The following is a 23,817-nucleotide window of genomic DNA, read 5'->3' as shown; positions in this document are numbered from 1 at the left end:
GAATCACTTATGGTGTCCTAAGTCACCGGTTTATTTTAAATCCCAAATCGAGAAAATTTGACTCTATTTATGGTCTGCGAACACAGAAAACCGGGTAAGAAATTCTGTTAACCCGGAAGAAGGTGTGAGGCACTCCCGAGTTCCGTGATTTTAGCACGGTCGCTCAACTATTAATAATTGGCCTAATTATCTGATTTAATACATGTTTTAAAACCTAGTGTGTATTTTTATCTTCTAAACCGCTTTTAATTATTTATGGAATTATTTCTGGAATAAATCATGATGTCGTACACTTGTCATTTTGGCACATGTCGCAAACCGCGCCATATGAAATGCACCCGCGATTGACGACATGCTTATTTTTATTATTGAAAGTTATGGTTGGGTCACATGAAATGCACACCCGAATTAGAATTTACGTATCGTGACCACACCACGATAATTTATTTAAACAACACGCCTAAAGCAGGCTACGATGTTCGAGTTAATTATTTTCCTAAGTTACAAATTATCGTGAGGCTTAAGAGTTATACATTCTTCTGACTTAACACCACTCATGAACTATATATTATGTGCTATTGTTTAACATGCAATTTTGTTAAACAAAAATAAAAATGTAAATAGAAAAGGGTAGGCTACTTCAAGCACTAACGTAATTCAAGAAACAAAAAGAAAATTATCTTTTGTTACAATTGTGGAGATTCTCTTCATACCCAAAAGAAAGTAGCCAAAAGATGACTGAAATTGCATAATTTACTTATCAACAGTAAAAGAAAATACTTCTCTTTCCCATTTTTTAAAACAGAACCATCCTTATGAATCGCAACTGAAATTGAAGTTAACCAGTTTCAAGAAATAATGAATCTAATTTCAGTATTACAATGCAAGACTGTGCATTTACCACAAGTCACAATTTGGATTACCACTCTTCACTGAATTCCAAGAAGGTAAGCACATTGACAGTAGTTATTAAAAAATGAACAAGAATGGAATCTAACCTTAGTCTGAGACAGAAAACTCGGCGAAAAAACCTCGCCGAAGTTTGAACGGAGACCTCACTTATCATCGACTGTTTTGGGTATTTTTGGACTGTTTAGGGGTGGTTGGTAGTTATTGCCATGGTGGCTGGCCAGCAGCTGATGAGCAGCGGCAAAAAAAGGGAGATGGAGAGTGATTGGGGGGTAGCGGCAGTTGACCTCTCTTTTCTCAGATCTCTCGTGTGTGTGTTTATGTGTAGCTAATGAGACGATCAAAATCTGAAGAAGGGAGGGGAAACAGCTGGAATTTTGGAGTTGGAAAAAGGTGATGGCTGCCGTTTTTTATGTTTGAAGTGGGGGAATTAGCCTAGGGTTTTTGGGTGTTAATTTGGTTTTTATATGGTAGTGGGGAGTGAGTATTGGCCTTTGGATGAAAGTAGATCAATGGCTATGATTAAGGGAGGGGTTTGATGGGTGAGAAAAGGGTTTGGGCTAAAAGGAATCGGGAAGAATAGGCCTTTGCCTTGCTGGACCACCAAAATACGAAAATGAGCTCCCAATTGGCCCAAATTCAATTCTTACTCATTGAACAAAAAATAAAAATAAAAATACTAATACTATCAAAATATACTAATTAATACAAAACATATTTTTTTGGTATTTTCATATAATAATAAAAATAATATCTTTCTAAAAAATACCTAATACCTAAATTAAATAGAGAAAATGAAACTATTTTTGTATTTTTCAATTTTTGTGCTTTAAAAAAAATAGAATTAAAATTAATAATAAAGTGAAATCCTAATGAAATAAACTCAAATAAATATTCTAAAAAATACTAGGACTATTAAAGGTAATTCTAATGTGTGGGTCAAAAATTACGTGCTTACAGCTAGTTGTTGATTTTGCTGGTGTATCCCTGTTGCCTTTGGTACGGCACAACTTGACCATGTGGTCACATAGCTCCAGGATTGCTGCTATTATTGTACTGCTGCTATGCTGGTCTATATTGTTGATTCTGTTGCCCACAATTCTGACCACCTTGCCTCTGTCCTCCATAGTTGGCCACATAGTTCATATCTTCCTGATAGTGTTGGCTGTCACTTTCCGCACTCCAAGAGCATACATATGGTTGGTTAATGAATGGTGTACATAAGCCCCCATTAGTCGCATCAACTATGTGTACCTGCTGCTTCTAGCCCGATTCATCGATCTTTTTGGTGAGGATACTCATTTGCGTCATCAGAGTAGCCATATTTTCGGCTATGCAGTTGTTTGGGTCCAAAGCCACTTAGTGAACGACAGGAGTGATCGTAGAGTCTCTTGTCATCCATCTTGAGTTTTGAGCCATTTTATCAAGTAGGATCTTACATTCTCTAAATGATTTACTCAAAAATGCTCCATACACTGAAGCATCAACATTGGCCTTTAAGCTGTCTGCCAATCCCATGTAGAACCTCTGCCCCAACATCTGATCTGGAATGCCATGATGTGGACACTTAACCAGCATACCCTTGAACCTCTCCCACGTTTCTTGTAGTATTTCTGTTGGTCTCAGCCTGAAGCTCAATATCTCATCAATTTGTTTGGCAGTCTTATTGTGTGGGTAGAACTTGTTCAAAAATTGCTTGACTAGTTCCTCCCAAGTAGTGATGGAGTTTATGGGGAGTGAATTAAGCCAAGTCTGAACCTCTCCCATCACTGAGAATGGAAACAATAACAACTTTATTGCTTCTGGTGTCACATTACGTTGCCTTTGCGTGACACATGTCGACAAAATTTTTTTTAGATGCTGCTGAGGATCTTCAATGTAAGACCCTGAGAACAATCCCTTATTCTGCAACAAATGTAGCATTTTGTTTGTGATTTGAAATGATTCCGCTTGTATCCGAGGGACTGCAATTGCGATTGCCAGATTTTTGGCGGTGGGTTATGCCCAATCATACAATGCTGCTTCTGGCACAAGAGGCACCACACCCTGATTGTTCGGGTCATTCGTATTGTTTCTATTATTTGGATTTTCTATTCCGTCATCCATGTATGGTTCGATTTGTTCTGTTCAGTTCTGTTGATGTTTGCCCTTCTTGTTTTCACGATTTAGTGCCTTGAAAACTTTCTCAGGATCTGATAATGCTTCGAACAATTCACCAGTTCTTGAGGAGTTTCTAGGAATGCACCTGTAACACCCAAGACTACAAACGTTAGAATTTTAATGTATTTAGTTTAAAATGAAGAAAATTGACTACACTAAGAATTCTAACACTTCTTTTAGCTACAATTAATAACACCGTTACGTTCCCCGTCAACGGCGCCGAAATTTGATCACGCCCAACTATGCCTCCTAAGAGGTCTAGCGGTCGTTGCAAATATAATCCGGTTTACAGGTCCGGAGTCTAATCCCACAGGGAATTAACCTACTAATAATAGCTACTAGACTCGCACCAATTCGCACAATCAATCTTCAAAAATATTAAATAACAAATTGGATGTTTACTAACCAAAGATCAAGTAATGAAAATGCAGTAATTAATAACTAACTACGAACATGTTGTAGACCAGATTTGGAATGATCTAAGGTTCTGATTTCCCTTATTGTCAGAATCCTTTTCGCTACGTTTTCTATAAATTTGCCTAAGTTTTCTCTACTGATCATGAGCTCTCTGAGTGTTGTAATTCTCTCCCGAGTAACTACCACAATTTACTAGACATATTCTTCCGAATTACACTAGCTGGCACTAAGTTACGGCTCACTTGGATCGCACCAAGATTTTGTTATTCCTAATCCCACCTTTAAACCTTCCGTATTGATCCTCACATACGTTAGGAGTGATATTATTCAACAACTACCTAAATATGTACTCTCTTCCGAGTAATACATACTAAATAGGCACAGTCGATTGAGAGCTCTTCAACCAACCACAATATAAACGTAGTTGAACAAATAGAGAAAACGCTACAGCAAATCTATATTAAACGTAACAGGAAAATCATCCTCCAATAGGTTCCATCAAAACCCTAGATTAGAAGTTTAGCTACTCATACTCATAGTAGCAATTTCTCAAGTATTTTGCATAAATAAATTATAAAGTAAAGATGAAGGAATGTAGAACTCGGTGATTTTTCCCCCCCACAAAAGTTGTTCCACGAGCTATTCTTGCCTCCGGTCACACCCCGTTTTAAAAATGGTGTTTAATGACTATTTATATGTGTAGGGAAGAGACCTAGAAGAAATAACCAAGTCCAAAACCAAATAGGAAACAAAGTATGCTTTAAAAATTCGGAACACGCTCGCTGTAGACCATGGGTTCAATGTACCTACACATAAAATTGACTCAATTAAGCACAAATATAGTGTAGTTTAGCATTAACGCCCCAAAATGTAAGGTAAGTAATGCACTAAAAATCCGGAATTATAGCCAAATATCAAAATGCCATATATTTTTATATCAAATAATGTTCACAAAAATATGTTCAAATTATCATAGATGGGATTGGATCTAGGCATATCTACAGTATTCTTGACAGGTTGATCCTCTAAATGGAGAATTGCTAAACACCTTGAGTGCTTGTATCAACTTGCCATAGGTTGTACCATCATCACAATCAGTTTGAAGATCAAGTACTCCATTAAATAGATACGTTTACTTCCTAGGCATTCTGATTACTGCAACATAATTTTTAGCTTATATACACTGTCAATATATAAAAATATTTTACCAGTTGGTTTCTTGTCTTTTTTCTTGGTTACTAATCTAACTTTTTAGAAATAGTTACTTTTGTTTTTAAATAATTCGATTATGTAATTTTTTTACACTTTAAGAATGTAGAAGTTATGCTCTTTTAAAGTTAGGGTCAAATCTTCAATCCGTAATATATAGTCAATTATTAGTCATCTACAACATGACATAGTTCCAACGTATGCTTGGCGTAGAAAGTTAGATTTTCAGTTTCTATCTATAGCGTAAGGGTGCAAAACAAACGTACGGTAAAAACTTGTCAATCCAGTAGTACTGAAAGGTTTGGAACATCTTGAGTGCAATGATGATCTTGAACTGGGCACTGGTCATTTATTTATTCGTAATTTTTCTTTCGAACCTAACGAGCTTGCACCATGAGATGATGAGAAGACTTGTAACAAATTATATATCCAGATCAGACTGATCATGAGTATGGCCTTCTTCCACATCAAATCTGCAACAATATTGATATTACGACTCAACTACTGTTGTACTGTGAGTGACTGGTTTTAAATTTAGGGATGGCAATGGTGCGATGCCGAGCGGGTTCTGCCTCAACCTGCCCCGTTCCGCTCCGCATAGCATTTTGACCCGTCCCACATCTACATTCGCGTCTAACCGCCCCGCCCTGCCCTGCTTAATTTCCCTTTAATTTTTTTCCCAAGTTGTCTTTTTTTTTTTCAATTATTATATTTATATATGTCATTGCTAATGCCCTTTTCTGTTATATATATATCTAAGTCTTCCTCTTCCACAGTTATTTATCAAAATTGTATTTGAGGTTTATAAACTTCCAGTACAATAGTTGCAGAGTCTTTATATTGTGATATTAGAAATAGATTGTGTTATCGTATGCATACATTTCATATATCTAATAATTTTGGGTTTCTATATGCTGATCTTTGAGAGGACTGAAGAGTAATCGATAAGCTTTAAGGCCTTATTAGCAGAAGCAGTCAAGTGATTTACTTGTGAAGGATTGAATGTGCTAATCAGATATATGCAGAATTATGTTGGCTTCTCACTTAGTTTGAGATGATGTTAAAAAATTACTCTTCCTACGTTTGTGATTGACTATTCAAATGCAGTCTCTATTAACTTAGAGAAGTCCCCAAGAATTATATTTTTCTCTAAAATATTAGGCATAGTTGGCACAACAGAATGGGAATTAAGTGGAAGCACGATATGCAAAAGAATGAGAGATCCACTAAATTCAACAAAAAGTAGTAAGATTTGGAATCCCACCCGCGACCCACCCTGCACCCGCCTAAATTTAACAAAAAAATATTTTAACCCGCACTACACCCATACACTCTAACCCGCCCCGCCTCGCAAATGCTGTAACCCGTCCTGCCCCGCATCGTTCCATTGCCATCCCTAGTTTTAGTTATGAGAAAGAGGATGTATGACACAAAATATTTTCTCCTTTTATTTCAATCCAAATTATTTCTATTTCTCTCTATCTGTTTTTGATAATTAAGAAAGGAGCACAGATCTATAAAGACGTATGTGTTCACGTGGATCCAATAGTTTTTGTTCAGATTATGTATAATAAAAAATTTACTAAATATTTGACTATAATACTCAAGTACTACTGTATATTAACTTGAAGTTACTGTGGAGTAAAAACCTATAAACTGTAAATTTTGGATTTTTCTTTATTTGCAAGGGCACACAAAGGTGCCATCAAATAGAAAGAGCTGTACAAGTGAGATACTTGCGGAGTCCTACATATCATATCGTAACTTTAATACTATATGTTTCTAATGCTGCCACGTTATAAAATGGATGGAACACAGCTTCAGCAAATTAGGAGAACTCCAGCAATGTTTTTAGCAAAGAGAAACCCCCCTTTTCAAGTTTCAGCAAAGAGAGATCATGTTTTCTCTGAAACTAATTAATTTTATATTGTTAATGTATATGAATAAGTAAAAGATGAGAAGATTTTGTGCCAAACAAACCCTTAGCCATAAAGGATAAAGTAATTTAATGATAACTAGTCTACTCCATAATCAAAGTGCGATATGGAATTTGGTAGCTATGCTGATATGTGAAAAGTGCTACGTACGTCTGTTTTGTTAGGTAAAGTATATGACACCATTATATTAGGACAAAATGGATCGACCTTTTTTTTCTTGGTTAAATGGATGCATAATATCAATAACTAGGTAACGTCGCACTTAAGCGCTAATAATAATCTATTTGGTCAAACTTTTTAATTTTGCATATCTTGAAAGTACTTTTCTCTAAAGTATTTTTAAAAAAATACTTTTAGTGAGAAATAATTTTATGTTTGACTAATTAATTAAAAAATATTTTTAAGTAACAATTAATATTTGACCAAACTTTTAAAAAGTATTTTTAAGTGTATTTTTTTCAAAAAAGTTTTTTAAAAATATATTTTTGGGGAGAAACTATTTTTTTGCTTCTCACTTTTGCTCATACTTAAAAGCATTCTTTTTCATTCTAAAAGTTTGACCAAATACCTTAACTTTGAAAAAAAAATACTTTTAGTTAAAGAAAAGCTTGGCCAAACAGGCAATAATTTTTCTAGATGGGCCGAAATATTACAAGTTGAGATCAAAATCTTCCGTAAAAATTGCATAGGGCGCCCTATTTGGTCGCCCCTTATTAACCTGTACCCGCTTTATTTTTCTGTTTGCATCCGCACCCGTTTTTTTTTTGTTAAAAGCCTTTTAAAAAGAAGACTTGCCCTTCTTTATTAAAAGACTACTTTCTCTCCAAGTATATGCCAGTCTACTGTTTCTGTCTCTCTCCCCCGTTCTTCGCATTTTTGATTTGTTCTTCTTTGAAATCAAACAGTTTTCGTCATTCTTCTTAATTTTTCAACTGTTTGTTCTCCAATAACATTACATATAATGACAGGTACATTGCATTAACTTTCTGAGTTTTATTTTAGTATTATTTTTACGATTTAATTTCTGGTTAAAATAGTTTCTTAGGGATTACTTTGATTAGTGAACTAGTTTTCTAGGTTTTACTTTTACGATTGAGTTTTTTGGTTTTTTGAACGTGTGTTTGTGTTTTCTGATAAAAATTCTATAAATTCTTCAGTGATTTTTGGAGATGTTGAAATTTTAAAAATTTTGAGAGTTAAATAGATGATACTATTCAAGTGTGAAGTTTATAATACTTCAACGATAACTTATTTCTAGGAGCTGAAGTTTTGTTTTATGTTTTGTGTTTTTGTTATATTTTTTATGAACTTCAGCATTATTTGGAGTTGAATTTGTGTTCTGTTTTTGTAAAAACTACAACATGTTTTTGCTGAAATTTTTGTTTTATAACTGGTGAACTTCAGCATTCTAGGAGCTGAAGTTTTATTTTGTATTTGCTGAATTCTAGCATTTAGGAGCTAGAGTTTTTGTTTTATATTTGCTGAACTTCAGCCTTCTTAGAGCTGAAGTTTTAACTGATTTTTTTGATAATGTTCTGACGTTATTTTTCCTATCTTTTATTTTTTTTGAATAGATGGCATCTACGAAATCCAAATCACTTGAAAATCCTAAAGCACCTAAAGATCCTAAAGCACGTAAAGAACGTAGAATATGCAAAGGTCCTTCAGTCCCTATTACTCTACCTACAAAATCAGGGGAGAGATATTATGAGTTTCGAGATTGGTTTAACTGTCGTGCTTACTGGAAGGGGAACCACGATTTAAAGTGTTTAATTGGAACTTTCTTGACTCATGCACAATCGGATAAGTTGAATAATAGTACATTTCAGTATATTATGGCTATGAAGAATTTCCAATGCAACATGAAGTTGGTTCATTGTTTGATTCTTTCTCGTACATTCACCAATGATCGAGACTCCATTAGTTTCAAGATTTTTGGCCATGATGTATCGTTCATCCTGGAAGACTTTCACATTATGTGTGGTTTGAGGATCACAACACATAATGTTAAAAAACCAAGTAAACGAGAGAGCAAGATTTTGAAGCGCTATTTTGTGAAGTCTAAGGGTGTGACCTTGAAGGACATTCGAGATTATATGACCCAAAATAAAATTAAAAAGGATGATGTAAATTTCAAACACGTATGCGAGAGTGATGAAGATGTTGTGAAGCTTATGAAAATTCTTGTTGTGGAGTCTATTTTATTTGGAAAAAAGAATGAATCAACTGTACTGGAGGAGTATGCAGCTATTGTTGAAGATGATAAGGCTTGTGCTGATTATCCTTGGGGTAATGCGTCTTATGAGAAGCTCATTACCTCAATGAAATATGCATTGGACAACCAAGACAAATATAATTCAACTGAGTATACTGTTGGTGGATTTCTATTTTCATTATGTGTTTGGTTCTATGAGCGCTTCCCAGATATTCAGGAGAAGTATTTAAAAGAGGACGACTTCCTTGATGCCCCTCAGGTTCCCAGGATGTTACGTTATGTATCTTTGGGAGAGCCTAAATATAAAGAACTTCATGAGGATTACTTCAGTAATCATGGTGTAAGTTAATATTTTTTTATTTTTGTAGTTGTGTTAATATGTTGACGTATCAGCTTTATTTTATTTTCATAATATACTTTTTTGTATTAAACAGAAATAACGGACATTTAGGATATTGGATATAATTCCTACCGAAGAGGAATTGAATTCAATACCTTTAATTGGACAATTACCATGCAGCCAGATTCGTTCAAAGGTACTTAATCCGGTTCCTTCAACTAGTGAATCACCACGTAGTCGGAGTCGATCAAAAGAATCCAATCGAACTCATGTAATTGGCGAATCACCTTGTACCCAGAGTCGTTCTAACCGTTCTACAATGGCGTTTGACAATGAATTAGTCAACACAATATGTCGTGTAAGTTTTGAGCTGAAGTTTTTGTTTTTTTGTTTTGTAAAGCTACAACATGTTTTAGCTGAAGTTTTTGTTCTGTTTGTGATGAACTTCAGTATTTTAGTAGCTGAAGTTGTGTTCTGTATTTGCTGAACTTCAACATGTTTTAGCTGAAGTTTTGTTCTGTTTGTGAATAACTTCAGCATTCTAGTAGCTGAAGTTGTGTTCTGTATTTGCTGAGCTTCAGCATTCTTTAGACCTGAAGTTTTGTTCTGTGTCTCTATATTAGAGGGTAACGATGGAGGTTAAAAGACACGCAGAAGAAGAAAGACGCATGATCGCAAAAGAAGTTGTTGAGGAGTTTCAACTGGATGAGCGATCTGCTATTGTGGATGAGGTTTTGATAAAAGTCAAGGTAAGCTTATTTATAGAGAAGTCTTTTTTTTTTCTGCGAATGTTATTCAGATTAATCATTGTTAGTAATTTTTTTATAGGAATATTTTGATGAGAAGTTTGAAAAGTTATTTAAGATTGTCGACAAATCAAAAGGAATGAACGATGGCGATTCAGATTTTGATTTGATGAACTATCGACAATATGATAGGATGAATGACTCGTTCGAACCTCTATCGGATATTAATGCTATTCATGATCCACTGCATAAAGTCGCAGATGAAAATGTAACAGGTGAGGAAGCAGCTCTTGAAGGCGATGGTCGAGTATTCGAGGAAGTTCAACGTGTTGAAGAACAAGTTAAAGAGAAATGTTCAAATGTTGATAGACTGAGCAAAGATGGATATGATGAACAGTTATCAACCAAGAATGTAGGAAGCAAGAAAGGTGCAGATGATGAAATTGTCGATACTGAAGAACATACGTCGAGTTGTGCTTTGGGTAATGATATTGCAAAAGGCAATGTGTGTGGTGATGGAGATCATGAACCTGTTGGTACTGAAGAACTAGCACCGAGTGGTTTGTGTACCACTATTGGGAAAGGCAATCCATTTGCGGACATAATAGCTATTTTCCAAGAAATGTTAGGTGTAGAGACACAGGAAGTTTTCACTACAGATATAAATATTTTCTATGTATATATATATATATATATATATATATATAACGACCCGACTGGTCGTTTTGAGTATTACAACCCCATTCCCCCATTTACTGCTCAATTTATACTTCACAGTCATTTTAAGACTTACCGGGTTAGTTGGTTCGGGCCCGGAGGGAATTCAGAGTGAAATGAGACACTTAGTCTCATAATTGAAAATTTTAAGTTAGAAAAGTTGACCGGATGTGGACTTATGTGTAAACGACCTCGAATTTGAATTTTGATGATTTCAATAACTCCGTATGGTGATTTTGGACTTAGGAGCATGTCCGAAAAATTATTTGGAGGTATGTAGTGGAATTAGGCTTGAAATGGCGAAAGATGAATTTTTGGGAAGTTTGACCGGGGAGTTGACTTTTTGATATCGGGGTCGGAATCCGTTTTAGAAAACTGAAATAGTTTCGTTATGTCAATTATGACTTGTGTGCAAAATTTTAGGTCAATCGGACTTTATTCAATAGGTTTCGGCATCGAATGTAGAAGTTGGAATTTCTTAGTTTTATTAAGCTCGAATTGGGGCATGATTCGTGGTTTTAGCGTTGTTTAATGTGATTTGAGGTTTCGACTAAGTTCGTATGATGTTTTAGGACTTGTTGGTATTTTTGGTTGAGGCCCTGAGGGGCTCGGGTGAGTTTCAGGATGGTTTCGGACCATTTCTAAGCTATTCTTAGTTGCTGGTGTTTGGCCATAGAGGTATGCATCGCGATCGCGGACAAATAGTCGCGATCGCGAAGAGCAATTTTGCTATTTAGGCACTGTGAATCATGATCGCGGAAGCCTTTACGCGATCGCGTAGAGGAAATTCCTGCTGCATTGACCCTACTTTGGAAGCTTATATCTCGCAATCTATAAGGAATTTGGAGATGATCCAAAAATGAAAGTTGTAGACCTTTGTGTATAGTTTTCAGAAATGTAAACCATTTATCACTTGGAGTTGTGTAAAAAAGTTATGGTGGATACACTATAGGCTGTCTGGGAAGAGTTTGGAAATCTCTGTTGCACAGGGCTGATTTTAGAAGCTTATATCTCGCAATCTATAAGGAATTGAGAGATGAGAAACAAATGAAAGTTATAGTCCTTGGTGTCCAGTTGTCAGAAAGTTAAACTAATTTCAATTTGAAGTTTTGTAGAAAAGGTTATGACCATTATACTAGAGGCTGTCTGGAAGAGCTGGGCACTTGTTCCTCGCGATCGCGAAAGGCAAAATTTGGGCTGAGAAAAGTTGTGCCATATTTCGAGGGCAGTAGCTATATTTCGAGGTTTCAGTCATTTTTAACATATTTGGAGCTATGGAGCTCGGATTGAAGCAATTTTTTAAGGAGATTTTCATCATATGGATTGGGGTAAGTATTCTATATCCGAAAGTAATTATACTTCATGATTCTATGGTTATATTCATCATTTATTTCAGATTTAAATGGTAGAAATCAAGATTTTTGCAAAATCTTCCAAAAATCAAAAATTTAAGATTTGGAGGTCGAGTTATTATCGGAATTTGATAAAATTGGTATGGTTGAACTCGTATCGGAATGGGTGTTCGGATTTTGTAACGTTTGTCGGGTTCCGAGACATGGACTCCACAGGCAATTTTTGAGCTAAATTTCGGATTTTTATGAAAATTAGTATTTTCTTATGGAATTAATTCAAATAAATTTTATTGACTAAATCGAATTAATTGTGGATAGATTCGAGATGTTTGGAGGCCAATTTACAAGCAAAAGGCATAGCGGAGTAATGAATTACACGGTTTGAAGTAAGTAACACTTCTAAACTTGGTTATGAGGGTATGAGTCCCCGAATTTGGTATGATATAAATTATTTGGAGGTGACACACACGATAGGTGACGAGCATGTGGACATGCACCATATAAATTGTGTCTTGAATAAATCCTGTGTAGTTGTAAGATTAATGAATCATGTTATTATCTGAACATTCTCCATGTGTTAGAGAAATTGAGCTGAGTCTCCTATTAAAGATCATGTTTAGGCTACGTGCTAATATTTTGGGACCCATGGGGTCGTATTGCTGTTGAATTAATTGTTCAAAAATATACATTTCACACTCAATAGTATTTGTCCATTGTGAGGATATTTATGGGATTGAGCTCCGCGATGCAACATGCCATAATGGCTTTATACATTATTATTATATGGATTGGGGCTGCCCGCCTGCACCAGGCCTTATAGGCTTTACTATTTTATGGATCGAGGTTGCCCGCTTGCAACAGGCCTTATAAGCTTTACTATTTTATGGATCGGGACTGCTCGCATGCAGCATGCCTTATAGGCTTTACTATTTTATGGATCGGGGCTTCCCGCCTGCAACAGGCCTTATTGGATTTATTATTATTCGGATCGGGACTGCCCGCCTGTAGTAGGCCATATTGGCTTTATATCACGTTTGGGCTGAAGGAACCCCTCCGGAGTCTGTACACACCCCTAGTGAGCGTAGATGACTATATATATTCGGGATGGATTTTCCCAGGGCATGGACTTGCCTTACTTATTTATATTGTGATGAATTTACCTAGACATGGATCTTGTCTGTATCATTTACATTTGAGAATAAATTTTCCAGGACTGGATTGTCCTTATACGGTACAAAGAGACTGACTATTAGTCGATGCACATATATATATATATATATATAGGGGATGGAATATCCCTGGGCCGGATAGGCCATAAACAGTACCGAGTGACCGAATGATTTGTGACCAGTATTACATGAGGTCTTTCCATTGAGATGTCATATTCCTCATATCATGCAGTATTGATCTATTTCACTTGTACTGAGTTTAACTGTTGAACTTGAAAGCATGCCTACATTTCTGTACCATTATTTATACTGGACTGTACCTGCAGAGTTCATCATTGTTTTCAGCCCAGAGGTTAGTCTTGTTACTTATTGAGTTAGTTGTACTCATACTACACTTTGCACTTCGTGTGCAGATCCAGGTGCTCCCGGATACGGCGACTGCTAGATTTCAAAGTTAATTCTGTTGGGGACTATCAAGGTAGCTGCTTGACGTCTGCAGACTTGATTCCCTTCCTGTTTAATTATTGTACTGTTCTATATTTTCAGATAATGATTTTGTCAGTCAGACTTTGTATTCATATTAGATGCTCATGTACTCAGTGACACCGGGTTTTGGGAGTATTATATTTGTATTTGTGAGATTTCTTTCGCTGAATTTAATTATTATGTTTTCAAATTTTAAAAGATATGGTGGTTTATTGAGATTGTCGGCTTGCCTAGTATTGAGATAGGCGCCATCTCGACAGGTGAGATTTGGGTCGTGACAATATATATATATATATATATATATATATATATATATATATATATATATATATATATATATATATGTCATTGATTCCTCTCCCTTTTTTATAAATATGCAGTGGAAGTTGAAAATAGTGGTGTTTCAATTGATACAACTCAAAAGCTCTCTGATGATGCTGCATTACATGAAGATAGAGTTGAGAAAAACCTTCTAGAGAATACTCCAATGCTCCTCGACGTTGCTGCACAATTGAATGAAGTTGGAGCTGCTGAGATCGACAAAGGCATGCAGTCTGGCCAAACCGCAGTGGAAGACAAACGTAAAAGTATTCTATAGATTACGAATTTGTTACATTTGATCCAAGTATATATTTTCAGTTTGAAATTTTACATACTTTTTTTCTTTTTTATGCTTTTTTGATGATTATTCAGAAAGACTCAATGCAACTGAAAAAGAAATTGGTGAGCTCATTCGGCTATATGAAAAAGGAGAAATACATCTATTCACACCTGTTGGCTCACAGACAAGTGTGAAGTGTGTTTGTATTATTTTTAAAATATAGTCAGTGATATTTAGTATATTGTTTTTGCATGAAGATATAAGCGTATCTGAAGGTAATGGAAGTGAATCCGTTGGAATGCAAACACCGTCTGTGTCACAATACTTAGACCAGGTAGTTATTTTCTGCAATTCGATTACAAGGTGTTTTTTTGCCTAATGTGTGTTTTGTATCAGTTGTATTTATGTATATATTATCCATGCTTTTGCAGATCTCATCCGATGCATCACAACTTCTTCCAAATCCTAAGAGAAGGAAGATGTCTGTTCTCCTAATGTTTTGTGTGACACCGGTGATATCCCCAACTTCAAGTTATGTTCATTTTCGTTGGGTAGTACAGGAGGGACTAGTTTAGAAGATAATTCTGCTGTTGCTGTTGTTGGTGAAGAGAGACAAGAATATCGTGAACAACAGGGAGTTGGTCAAGTATCTACCACCATGGCTGTGGATTTTTCCCCTACCGCTGAACCGCAATAGTTAGTTATTACGGAACAGCAGAAAGAGCAAGCAAAAAGAAAACCAGATAAAATAGGAAAAATGATTCGTATGGAGAGTATTTGGTTGAAATCTCCTTACGTCATTCCTAAACAAAAGTGAAGGGGGCAAGATTGGAAAGTAGGAAAGACTACACGAATGTGTCCCTTCCATTATGTTAATCAAGACAGTGCATTGATGCAAAGATTTACATACTGGTTGAAGACAGATGCCAGTGAATATAATTCCAAGCCATTTAGATTAGCTGGAATTGATATTCCAAAGTCATTCTTTACTGAGCTTGTGGATCCTACCTCTGATCTTTCGGATGAAGTAAGTTATTAAGTTTGTTTTTTGAATTGGTTTTCAACTGTATTTCCCAAAACTTCAGCTTATTTTTGTTTTAAAGTTTTTGTTCTATAATTTGGTAAACTTCAGTTTTATGCATGGTAAAACTGCTGAAGTTGTTTAGTTTATTTGCTAAAACTTTAGACTAAACTTGCTGAAGTTTTTGACATGCAGTCTCTAGTTTTTTTTTAAACTTTAAATCAAACGTGCTGAAGTTTTTTAGGTTATTTCCTAACACTTCATACTGAATATGCTTAAGTTTTTGTCATGCAGTTTGTAGTTTTGTAATGTGTTTTTCTAAACTTCATACTTATGCATGCTGAAGTTTTTTATTTCACATATTTTCTTTTGTTATTGTTCATTTGCAGCATATTGAAGTGGGCATATATTTCTTGCGCAAAACATATTGCTATCACTTTCCAAGTTATCTAAAATCAAGATGTGCAGTAACAAAATTAATTTTTAATTAGTATATAACTAAGTTGGCTAGTGTTCATCCTTCAGATGAACATAAGGAGAAAATTAGAATATGGAAGGAAAAGAGAATGGAGGAGAAAAAAAAAATGAAAGGTAAAAAGAGCAAATCAAAGAGAAAGAGGACTGCCAAAAAATAGGAATGTGAGGATTATGAAGAAGAAGAAGTGGAGATTGAGGATCTTACCGAGTTTACTTGGCTTATTGAAGAATCAACTGGTTAAAAGGTGGCCAACTACGTAAGAGGCATTGACCTTTCATGTGGTATTACATGGGCATCTGCCGAAAAAGTATTCTTTCCATTTCGACTTAAGCCAAGGTCAGGCCAGAGATCTACGCATTACGTTTTTTAAATTCTGCACTTTAAAGATAAAACTATATATGTATATGATTCCATGAGCAATACACCATATGAGCGTGCGGTTGAACATGTCCAAAATTATGCCCGGTTTATCCCACACTGTCTCAAATACTTGGACTTTGGCACACACAATAAAATTTATGGGGAAAATCCTATGAAAAAATTTGCAATTAAGTGGATGAACACACCCCTGCAGGATAACAAGTACGTGTTTGGCATATGTTTACCATGCATCTTATGTTTATTATTTTTTCTTCTTGTGTTAACTATTCTTCAATTCTTTTTCATGTTCTTTTTGTAGTGTTGATTGTGGTATATTTGTTCTTAAGTTCCTTGATATGTAGTTGAAGCAAGAAGATGTCTTCAAATTCAATCAAAGTCATGCATTGATATTCAGGAGAGAATTGGCTGCAAATATTTGGGCTCATGGAAAGTGAAAACAAGATAGCGGTTATGAAACTCCAGAAGAGCAACTAGGACATGACTATGGAGAATATGAAGACATTCTATGTGAATTTTTTCGATAGAGAATAACTTGTAAATGAAAAATAATTTTTTCTTTTTTTTTTTCAAGGATGTAAGTGAAAACAAAATTGAATTTGTGAATATACATTAATTTTTGTGAATTATGTGATGTCTGTATTTTAAATTTTTGTTCTATTCGCGTTAATTAGTCTTTTAGTTGTCTTAGATTGTATCAAATACTTTTGTCTCTTTTATCATGAACTTAAGTATATTTTTGTGAAAATTCAGCATGCTAAACTTCAACATGAACTCAATAACTTCTTGTTTAGGCTGAAATTTTGGATAAAAAGTGTCGATTGTAGGACAAAAAGTTCATTAGAATATTTAGCATATTAGCATATTAGCATGAAGTTTTAAGTTCTACATATTTAGTGTGAAGTGTTAGGAAATAAACAAAAAAATTTCAGCATGTTCAGTCTGAAGTTTTAGCACAGGAACTAAATAACTTCAGTATCTTTAGACTGAAGTTTTAGCACATGAACTAAATAACTTCAGCAATTAGCAAATGAAATAAATATTAGCATATTAGCATGAAGTTTTATGACACGACCCAATTTTTCCTCCGTTGGGTATCGTGATGGCACCTAGTCTTAGGGACTAGGTAGGCCTAACATTTATTAAATAACAACAATAATTAAATAACATCTAACAATCTTTGAAATGGAAACCAACGAAATAAAATTTTCAATTCCCAAAACAGGTAGTACAAGCCATAAGCTCTACAAAGTGTTTGCTAGAAAACTTCTAAATACAACTGTCCAGAATTAAAAAGAAACAGTGCCAAACGAAAACTTGAAGGTGACTCCGAAGCCTGCGAACGCAGCAACAGGTTTATCTTGGGTCTCCACAGCAACGACCCACACAATGACTAACGAACAAATACCTGGATCTGCACACAAATATGCAGAAGTATAGAATAAGCACACCACAGCGGTGCCCATTAAGTATCAAGACTATCCTCGGTGGAGTAGTGACGAGGAACAATCAAGACACCTACTGGTCTAATAAACTGAACAAGTATAAGTATATGAATAGTAGAAATATGATATCTATATAAAGACTATGCAATATGGCTCACAATACAGTAATGGCAATAAGAAAGGAAACAACAAGTATCAGCGGAATACCGTAAAAATGACTCAGAAAAGTGAATGGAACACAACCTACATCCGGAATCACAAATACAACAAGGACAAGTAATAACTCAATAACTACAACCGCTTTTACATCAGGTTTTAGTCATCAAACTCCACGAGGTACAGAACCTCGGACAAATCACTACTCACGGGTCTCAATACCTGAACCATAACACTTGGCATCCTGTGCCCTCATTACACTTCATAACCGCACTGACGACTCACGTGCCAATAGAGCCATTCTCACATAAAAGGCAAGTAAAAAAGGGTAAGCATATATGCTCAACAATATCAAGAACACCTCTTATCCGATAAGAGTACTTAACTACGTGTATGCTTGTGCAAGTGTCCTAACATAGTCCATACCAGGAAATAAGCATAAGGAAAAAGAACGGACATCACGTAGAATATTTTCTCATAGCTTTCACAAGATAAAGCTCACACAGGTAAGTGTACCACTACACAAATATCAACAACAAGAATGCCCCCAAGCCATCACAAATCATCACAAATCAATCCCTGACACAACCCACCTTGTCTCGCCACGTGTGCAATAATAAAGTAAGTGCCCGCCTTGTCTCGCCACACGTGCATAACAATGTTCCCATCTTGTCTTGCCACATGCGCAACCCCCCCTCCCCCCGCCTTCTCACGCCGCATGTGCAAATATCAATAGTAACAATAGCATGACAAAAATCTCGTGCAACCCTATAACAACAACCGCACGACAGAAATCTTGTGCATCACCACAACAAGTACAACAACAACAATGGCAATAGTACAAAGTACAAAAAGTAAATCTACTCAAGAACTTTGAATCACAAGAAATGGTAGAACCAATTTACAAGGAATAACCACAGTAAAGAATGCTAGGTGTAAAGAGATCAGCCTAACAAGGGAAAACTAATATGTAGAAACGATCCCACAATATACATTTCAACAACAGAGAAGCTAACACGAGTCAAATAAATTCCAAATAAAATAAGTCGACTAAGAAATAATATATCTATACTTCTTTTAAGGTTGAGAAATTATGAAGGATATTCAACAATTCAATTAAGGATAAGCAGCGTAAAGATAATCATAACCTCAAGTAAGACTAAATAATTATAGGATGAGATAATAATGATTCCAATAAAGATAAGCAGATATGAAAAGACAGCATGGCAACAGAAGAGGTAAAATCTTCAGTTAAGTCAAATAAGAGTGAATCCTGAAGTAATTAATTCTAATTAAATCATGTAGAGGTGAAACTAGCAAATAGGAACTTAATCATATTAAGAACAACTTCATACCCGGTGAATATAAGGGCCTAAGAATCTTAAAAGGATAACTTTCCACAAATAAGTCCGAGCACGCACTCGTCACATCACGTATATGGACTACAATCAAGATAGAAGACTCAAATCCTAAGAGGAAGATCCCCCCCACAAGGTTAGGCAAGATACTTACCTCGAACAAAGCTCAATCAATCGGTCACAATGCCTTTCCCACGAATATCCGACTGGCCCAAATCTAGCCAAAATAATTACATATCATAAATACAACTATAATAGGGTAATCTAATTAATGAAATCAAGATTTTAATAAAATTTCTGAAATCCGTCCTAAAACGTCGACCCGGGCCCACGTCTCGGAATCGGGTAAAAGTCACAAAATACGAATACCCATTTACTCACGAGTTCACTCGTACCAAAATTATCCAAATATGATATCTAAATCCCAATCAAATCTCAGAAATTCGGTTGAAGAACTTTTCCCCCATTTCCCCCTAATTTTTCAATCCAAACCTGAAATTTATTGAAGAAAACAATGCTAAAATCACATCAACTAACGCTAAAATCATGAATCACCCTCCAATTCAAACTTAAAGAACTTGAAACTTCAAATTCCTACAACCGATGCCAAAACCTAACAAACCACGTCCGAATGACCTCCAATTTTGCACACAATTCATATTCAACATTATGAACCTACTCCAACTTCCGGAATCTGATTTCGACCCCGATATCAAAAAGTCTACTACCGGTCAAAATCTCCAAAAATTCAACTTTCGCCATTTCAAGCCTAAATGAGCTACCGACCTCCAAAACACAATCCGGACACGCCTATAAGTCCAAAATCACCCAACGGAGCTAATGAAACTGACGAAACTCCATTCCGGAGTCGTCTTCACATAGTTCCAACTATGGTAAAAAATCCTAAGACTTAAGCTTCCGTTTTAGGGACTAAGTATCCCTAATCACTCCGAATCATCCGGTAACTGAATTCAACCACGCGTGCAAGTTAATACACATAATACTAAGCTGCTCAGGGCCTTATTCCACTGAACGAGACTTAAATTCTCAAAACGACCGGCCAGGTCGTTATGTCCTTCCCCTCTTAAACAAACGTTCGTCCTCGAACGTGCTAAGAATCGCTTTGAAGTCTTCGAATCACTGAAAGTACATATCCAACATACATCCGTGGGTCACACCACATCACTCCAATCCACATAAGCCTGGCGATACCATCTCAATTGTAATTTATCCTTTCTACCAACACCGACCAACATTAGAGTCGATATTCTTACCTTCCATTCATCTCCGAAAGACCCGATTCTAAATCTATACCCGGTATCAATCTTAACCAGCTATAACAACTCATGCCTACACCTACAAGGTACGGCCACACAACAAGACACCCCACACAGAGGCCCATAATAACATTTCTCATCACAATAGCTGGCCGTAATCAAAACCAGCACCTGTAATTAGCCTTATATCCGTTGGAACCCATTTCAAACCTCCACAACGCTGAAAATAATGCAAGAAACACGAAGACCTCATAACTATACACCCGAATCAACAAGTCACAACTGACACCACTGGGCACACACCCCGTAAGCTAAAACTCAAGAAGTACATAATGAAAATGACTGAATACGTAAAGAGAAACACATAAGAGAAATATCAAACAAGCCCGACATGCATAACTCTCTAACAGTACCATACTACGAATCAATTTAAATAGTAAAAATCAAAGTATATGAACAAATCGCAAGAATCTCATCCTGATATGACTTCCACCGCGGCACGCAGCCCGGCTCAAACATATCAAATCACATGGAATCGCGAGGGTCTCACCCTCAACTCTGAATCGCAAGCCGAATACACATCATACTAATTGAAGGCTTCCACCAACTCAGTTCCTGTCAATAAAATCACAACACTTACTGAACTCTCACCCCGGTAGAGTATCAAATCATAAATTGTAACCAATTACTCAGGAATCACATCAAACCTATAATAATGGACCACATGAATTCACTTCTAGTCTCGTAACTTTCAATAATGAATTTAAAACAATGATAGATACGGCTATCACTCATAGAATCTCCCAACAGGGCAAACATATATATACAGAATACTGAGTCATGAACTCACCCATAGGTGGAACAACAAATAAGAGAACTCGCCCCGATAAGCAGAACAGAATCAAAATATGAATGATGCCCCTCTGTAACAAATCAAAAGCATACCTGTATGACATCATCTGGCGTAGCGGTGCCCATCCTACTATATGAGACACCTCAACGGGTTGGGCCTTCCCCTCTTGGGCTCCCTCTATCCGCCTGAATACTCTGTTGTGACACACTTGTCCGAATTCTAGGACAATATCTCACCCTGTGGCTGGTATCTCCACACTTGAAGCAACCTTTATGCTAACGTGGATGTGGGAACTGTGCGGTACGGGTACTCTGAGACCCATGAGCACCTGAAACACTGTATGAAGCCTGAAGTGCAAACTGAATTGGCTGGCCCACAAAACCTCTACCATGTCGTACCCTGCCTCCAAAATAAGGACCAATGGATCTCTCTGGTCTACGAGGCCTCCTTACCTCCCTGTCCTCTCTCTCTGGACCTCGTATGTACTCTTCCTCATGGCCCCGCCTATCCTCTCTCTCCTGATCCCATATTCCCTCTACGCGGCGAGCGATCCCTACCACCTGCTGAAATGAAATATCTGACTCTAACTCCCGAGCCATGCTGAACCGAATATCACGCCTGAGTCCCTCAATGAATCTACGGACACGTTCTCTAACTGTAGAGACCAAAGCAGGTGCATGCCTGACCAAATCACTGAATCTCATAGCATACTCTAACACTGACATAGTGCCCTGGCACAACTGCTCAAACTCCGTACGCCATGTATCCCGAAGGGACTGAGGTACAAATTTTCTCAGGAACATCTCTGAAAAGTGAACCCATGTTAGTGGAGCTGACTCAGCCGGACTACCCAACTCATATGCCCGCCACCAATGATAAGCCGCTCCCCTGAGCTGGAACGTAGTAAAAGCAACCCCGCTCGTCTTCACAATACCCATAGTGTGGAGAATGCGGTGGCACTCCTCCAAAAAACCATGTGCACTCTCTGAAGCCAAACCACTGAATGTAGGAGGGTCATATTTCTTGAACCTCGCAAGTCTAAGCTGCTCTTCCTCAGATGCTGCTGCCCTAACCACGGGCTGAACTGGAACCACATGCTATGTCACCATGACACGTAGAACCTGACCAACATGAGCTCGCTACTCTAGGGTATGGGCGGCTGTAGTCTGAGTTCCTCCCCCGGTCTATGAAGTAGCTGGTGCAACCTGAATCAACCCCGCTTGAGCCAATGTACCAAACATGCTCAGGAACTGTGCTAAGGTCTCTTGAAGTTTGGGGGTATCAGTAGGCACCTCCGGTACCTGCCCCCCAACTGGAGCTACTGGCGACTCCTAAACTGCTGCTATGGTAAGTGCTTTAGCTGCATCGCATGCTCCTCGTCGGCCTCTGCCTCTGCCCCTAGCGATAGCCGCTCCGGGGTAACATCATCAGTAACTACAACTCGTGTCCTCACCATCTGTGAGAGAATGGAATGATAAAAGTTAAAACTTTGAGATCAATGAACTCGCACGATAGGAATGAAGGAAGTTAAACTGTCCTAATAGTTCTGTAGTCTCTCGAAGATAAGTACAAATGTCTCCGTACTGATCCGCAAGACTCTACTAAACTCGCTTATGACTCGTAGCACCTATGAGCCTAGAGCTCTGACACCAACTTGTCACGACCCAATTTTCCCTCCGTTGGGTATCGTGATGGCACCTAGTCTTAGGGACTAGGTAAGCCTAACATTTATTAAATAACAACAATAATTAAATAACATCTAACGATTTTTGAAATGGAAACCTCCGAAATAAATGTTTCAATTCCCAAAACTGGTAGTAGAAGCCATAAGCTCTACAGAGTGTTTTCTAGAAAATTTCTAAATACAACTGTCCAGAATTAAAAATAAATAGTGCCAAACGAAAACTTGAAGGTGACTCCAAAGCCTGCGAACGCAGCAGTAGGTTTACCTTGGGTCTCCACAATAACGACCCACACAACGACTAACGAACAAATACCTGAATTTGCACAAATATGTGCAGAAGTGTAAAATAAGCACACCACAGCGGTGCCCAGTAAGTATCAAGACTATCCTCGGTGGAGTAGTGACGAGGAACATTCAAGACACCCATTGGTCTAATAAACTGAACAAGTATAAGTATATAAATAGTAGAAATATGATATATATATATATATATATATATATATATATATATATAAAGACTATGCAATATGGCTCGCAATACAGTAATGGCAATAAGAAAGGAAACAACAAGTATCATCAGAATACCGTAAAAATGACTCAGAAAAGTGAATGGAACACAACTTACATCCGGAATCACAAATACAGCAAGCACAAGTAATAACTCAAGCAACTACAACTTCTTTTACATCAGGTTTTAGTCATCAAACTCCACGAGGTACCGAACCTCAGACAAATCACTACTCACGAGTCTCAATACCTGAACCCTAACACTTGACATCCTATGCCCTCATAACACTTCATAACCGCACTGACGACTCACGTGCCAATAGAGCCATTCTCACATAGAAGGCAAGTAAACAAGGGTGAGCATCTATGCTCAACAATATCAAGAACACCTCTTATCCGATA

The 23,817-nt window shown here is 36.9% G+C and overlaps 1 protein-coding gene and 1 non-coding gene across 2 annotated transcripts; one reads left to right on the top strand and one right to left on the bottom strand.

Annotated features, from left to right (window-relative positions):
• Positions 1-2,458: 2,458 nt before the first annotated feature.
• On the top strand, positions 2,459-2,565 carry LOC117280370 (small nucleolar RNA R71). The gene has a single exon (XR_004510906.1). It is a non-coding gene; the product is annotated as a small nucleolar RNA R71 (small nucleolar RNA).
• Positions 2,566-20,510: 17,945 nt separating this feature from the next.
• On the bottom strand, positions 20,511-23,335 carry LOC138908130 (uncharacterized). Its single transcript, XM_070198772.1, has 3 exons — positions 23,222-23,335; positions 21,623-22,321; positions 20,511-20,591 (listed from the first exon to the last, which is right to left on the bottom strand). Exons 1-3 carry the CDS (start codon positions 23,333-23,335, stop codon positions 20,511-20,513), a joined length of 894 nt encoding a protein of 297 aa, XP_070054873.1.
• Positions 23,336-23,817: the final 482 nt, after the last annotated feature.

This window comes from Nicotiana tomentosiformis, chromosome 3, assembly GCF_000390325.3.
Source record: "Nicotiana tomentosiformis chromosome 3, ASM39032v3, whole genome shotgun sequence".
In the NCBI taxonomy this organism is placed as follows: domain Eukaryota; kingdom Viridiplantae; phylum Streptophyta; class Magnoliopsida; order Solanales; family Solanaceae; genus Nicotiana; species Nicotiana tomentosiformis.
Note: the sequence above shows the minus strand (reverse complement) of the source record. Positions and strands in the feature narration are given on the sequence as shown.

What these genes read in the sequence shown, in the direction of transcription:
- LOC138908130 (XM_070198772.1), bottom strand. Translation starts at nt 23,335, where the DNA reads ATGGGTGTCTTGAATGTTCCTCGTCACTACTCCACCGAGGATAGTCTT. An exon ending in ACATATTTGTGCAAATTCAG is followed by an intron (nt 22,322 to 23,221) that starts GTATTTGTTCGT and finishes ATGGTGACATAG; the next exon opens with CATGTGGTTCCAGTTCAGCC. An exon ending in GTCCTTATTTTGGAGGCAGG is followed by an intron (nt 20,592 to 21,622) that starts GTACGACATGGT and finishes CATTATTTTCAG; the next exon opens with CGTTGTGGAGGTTTGAAATG.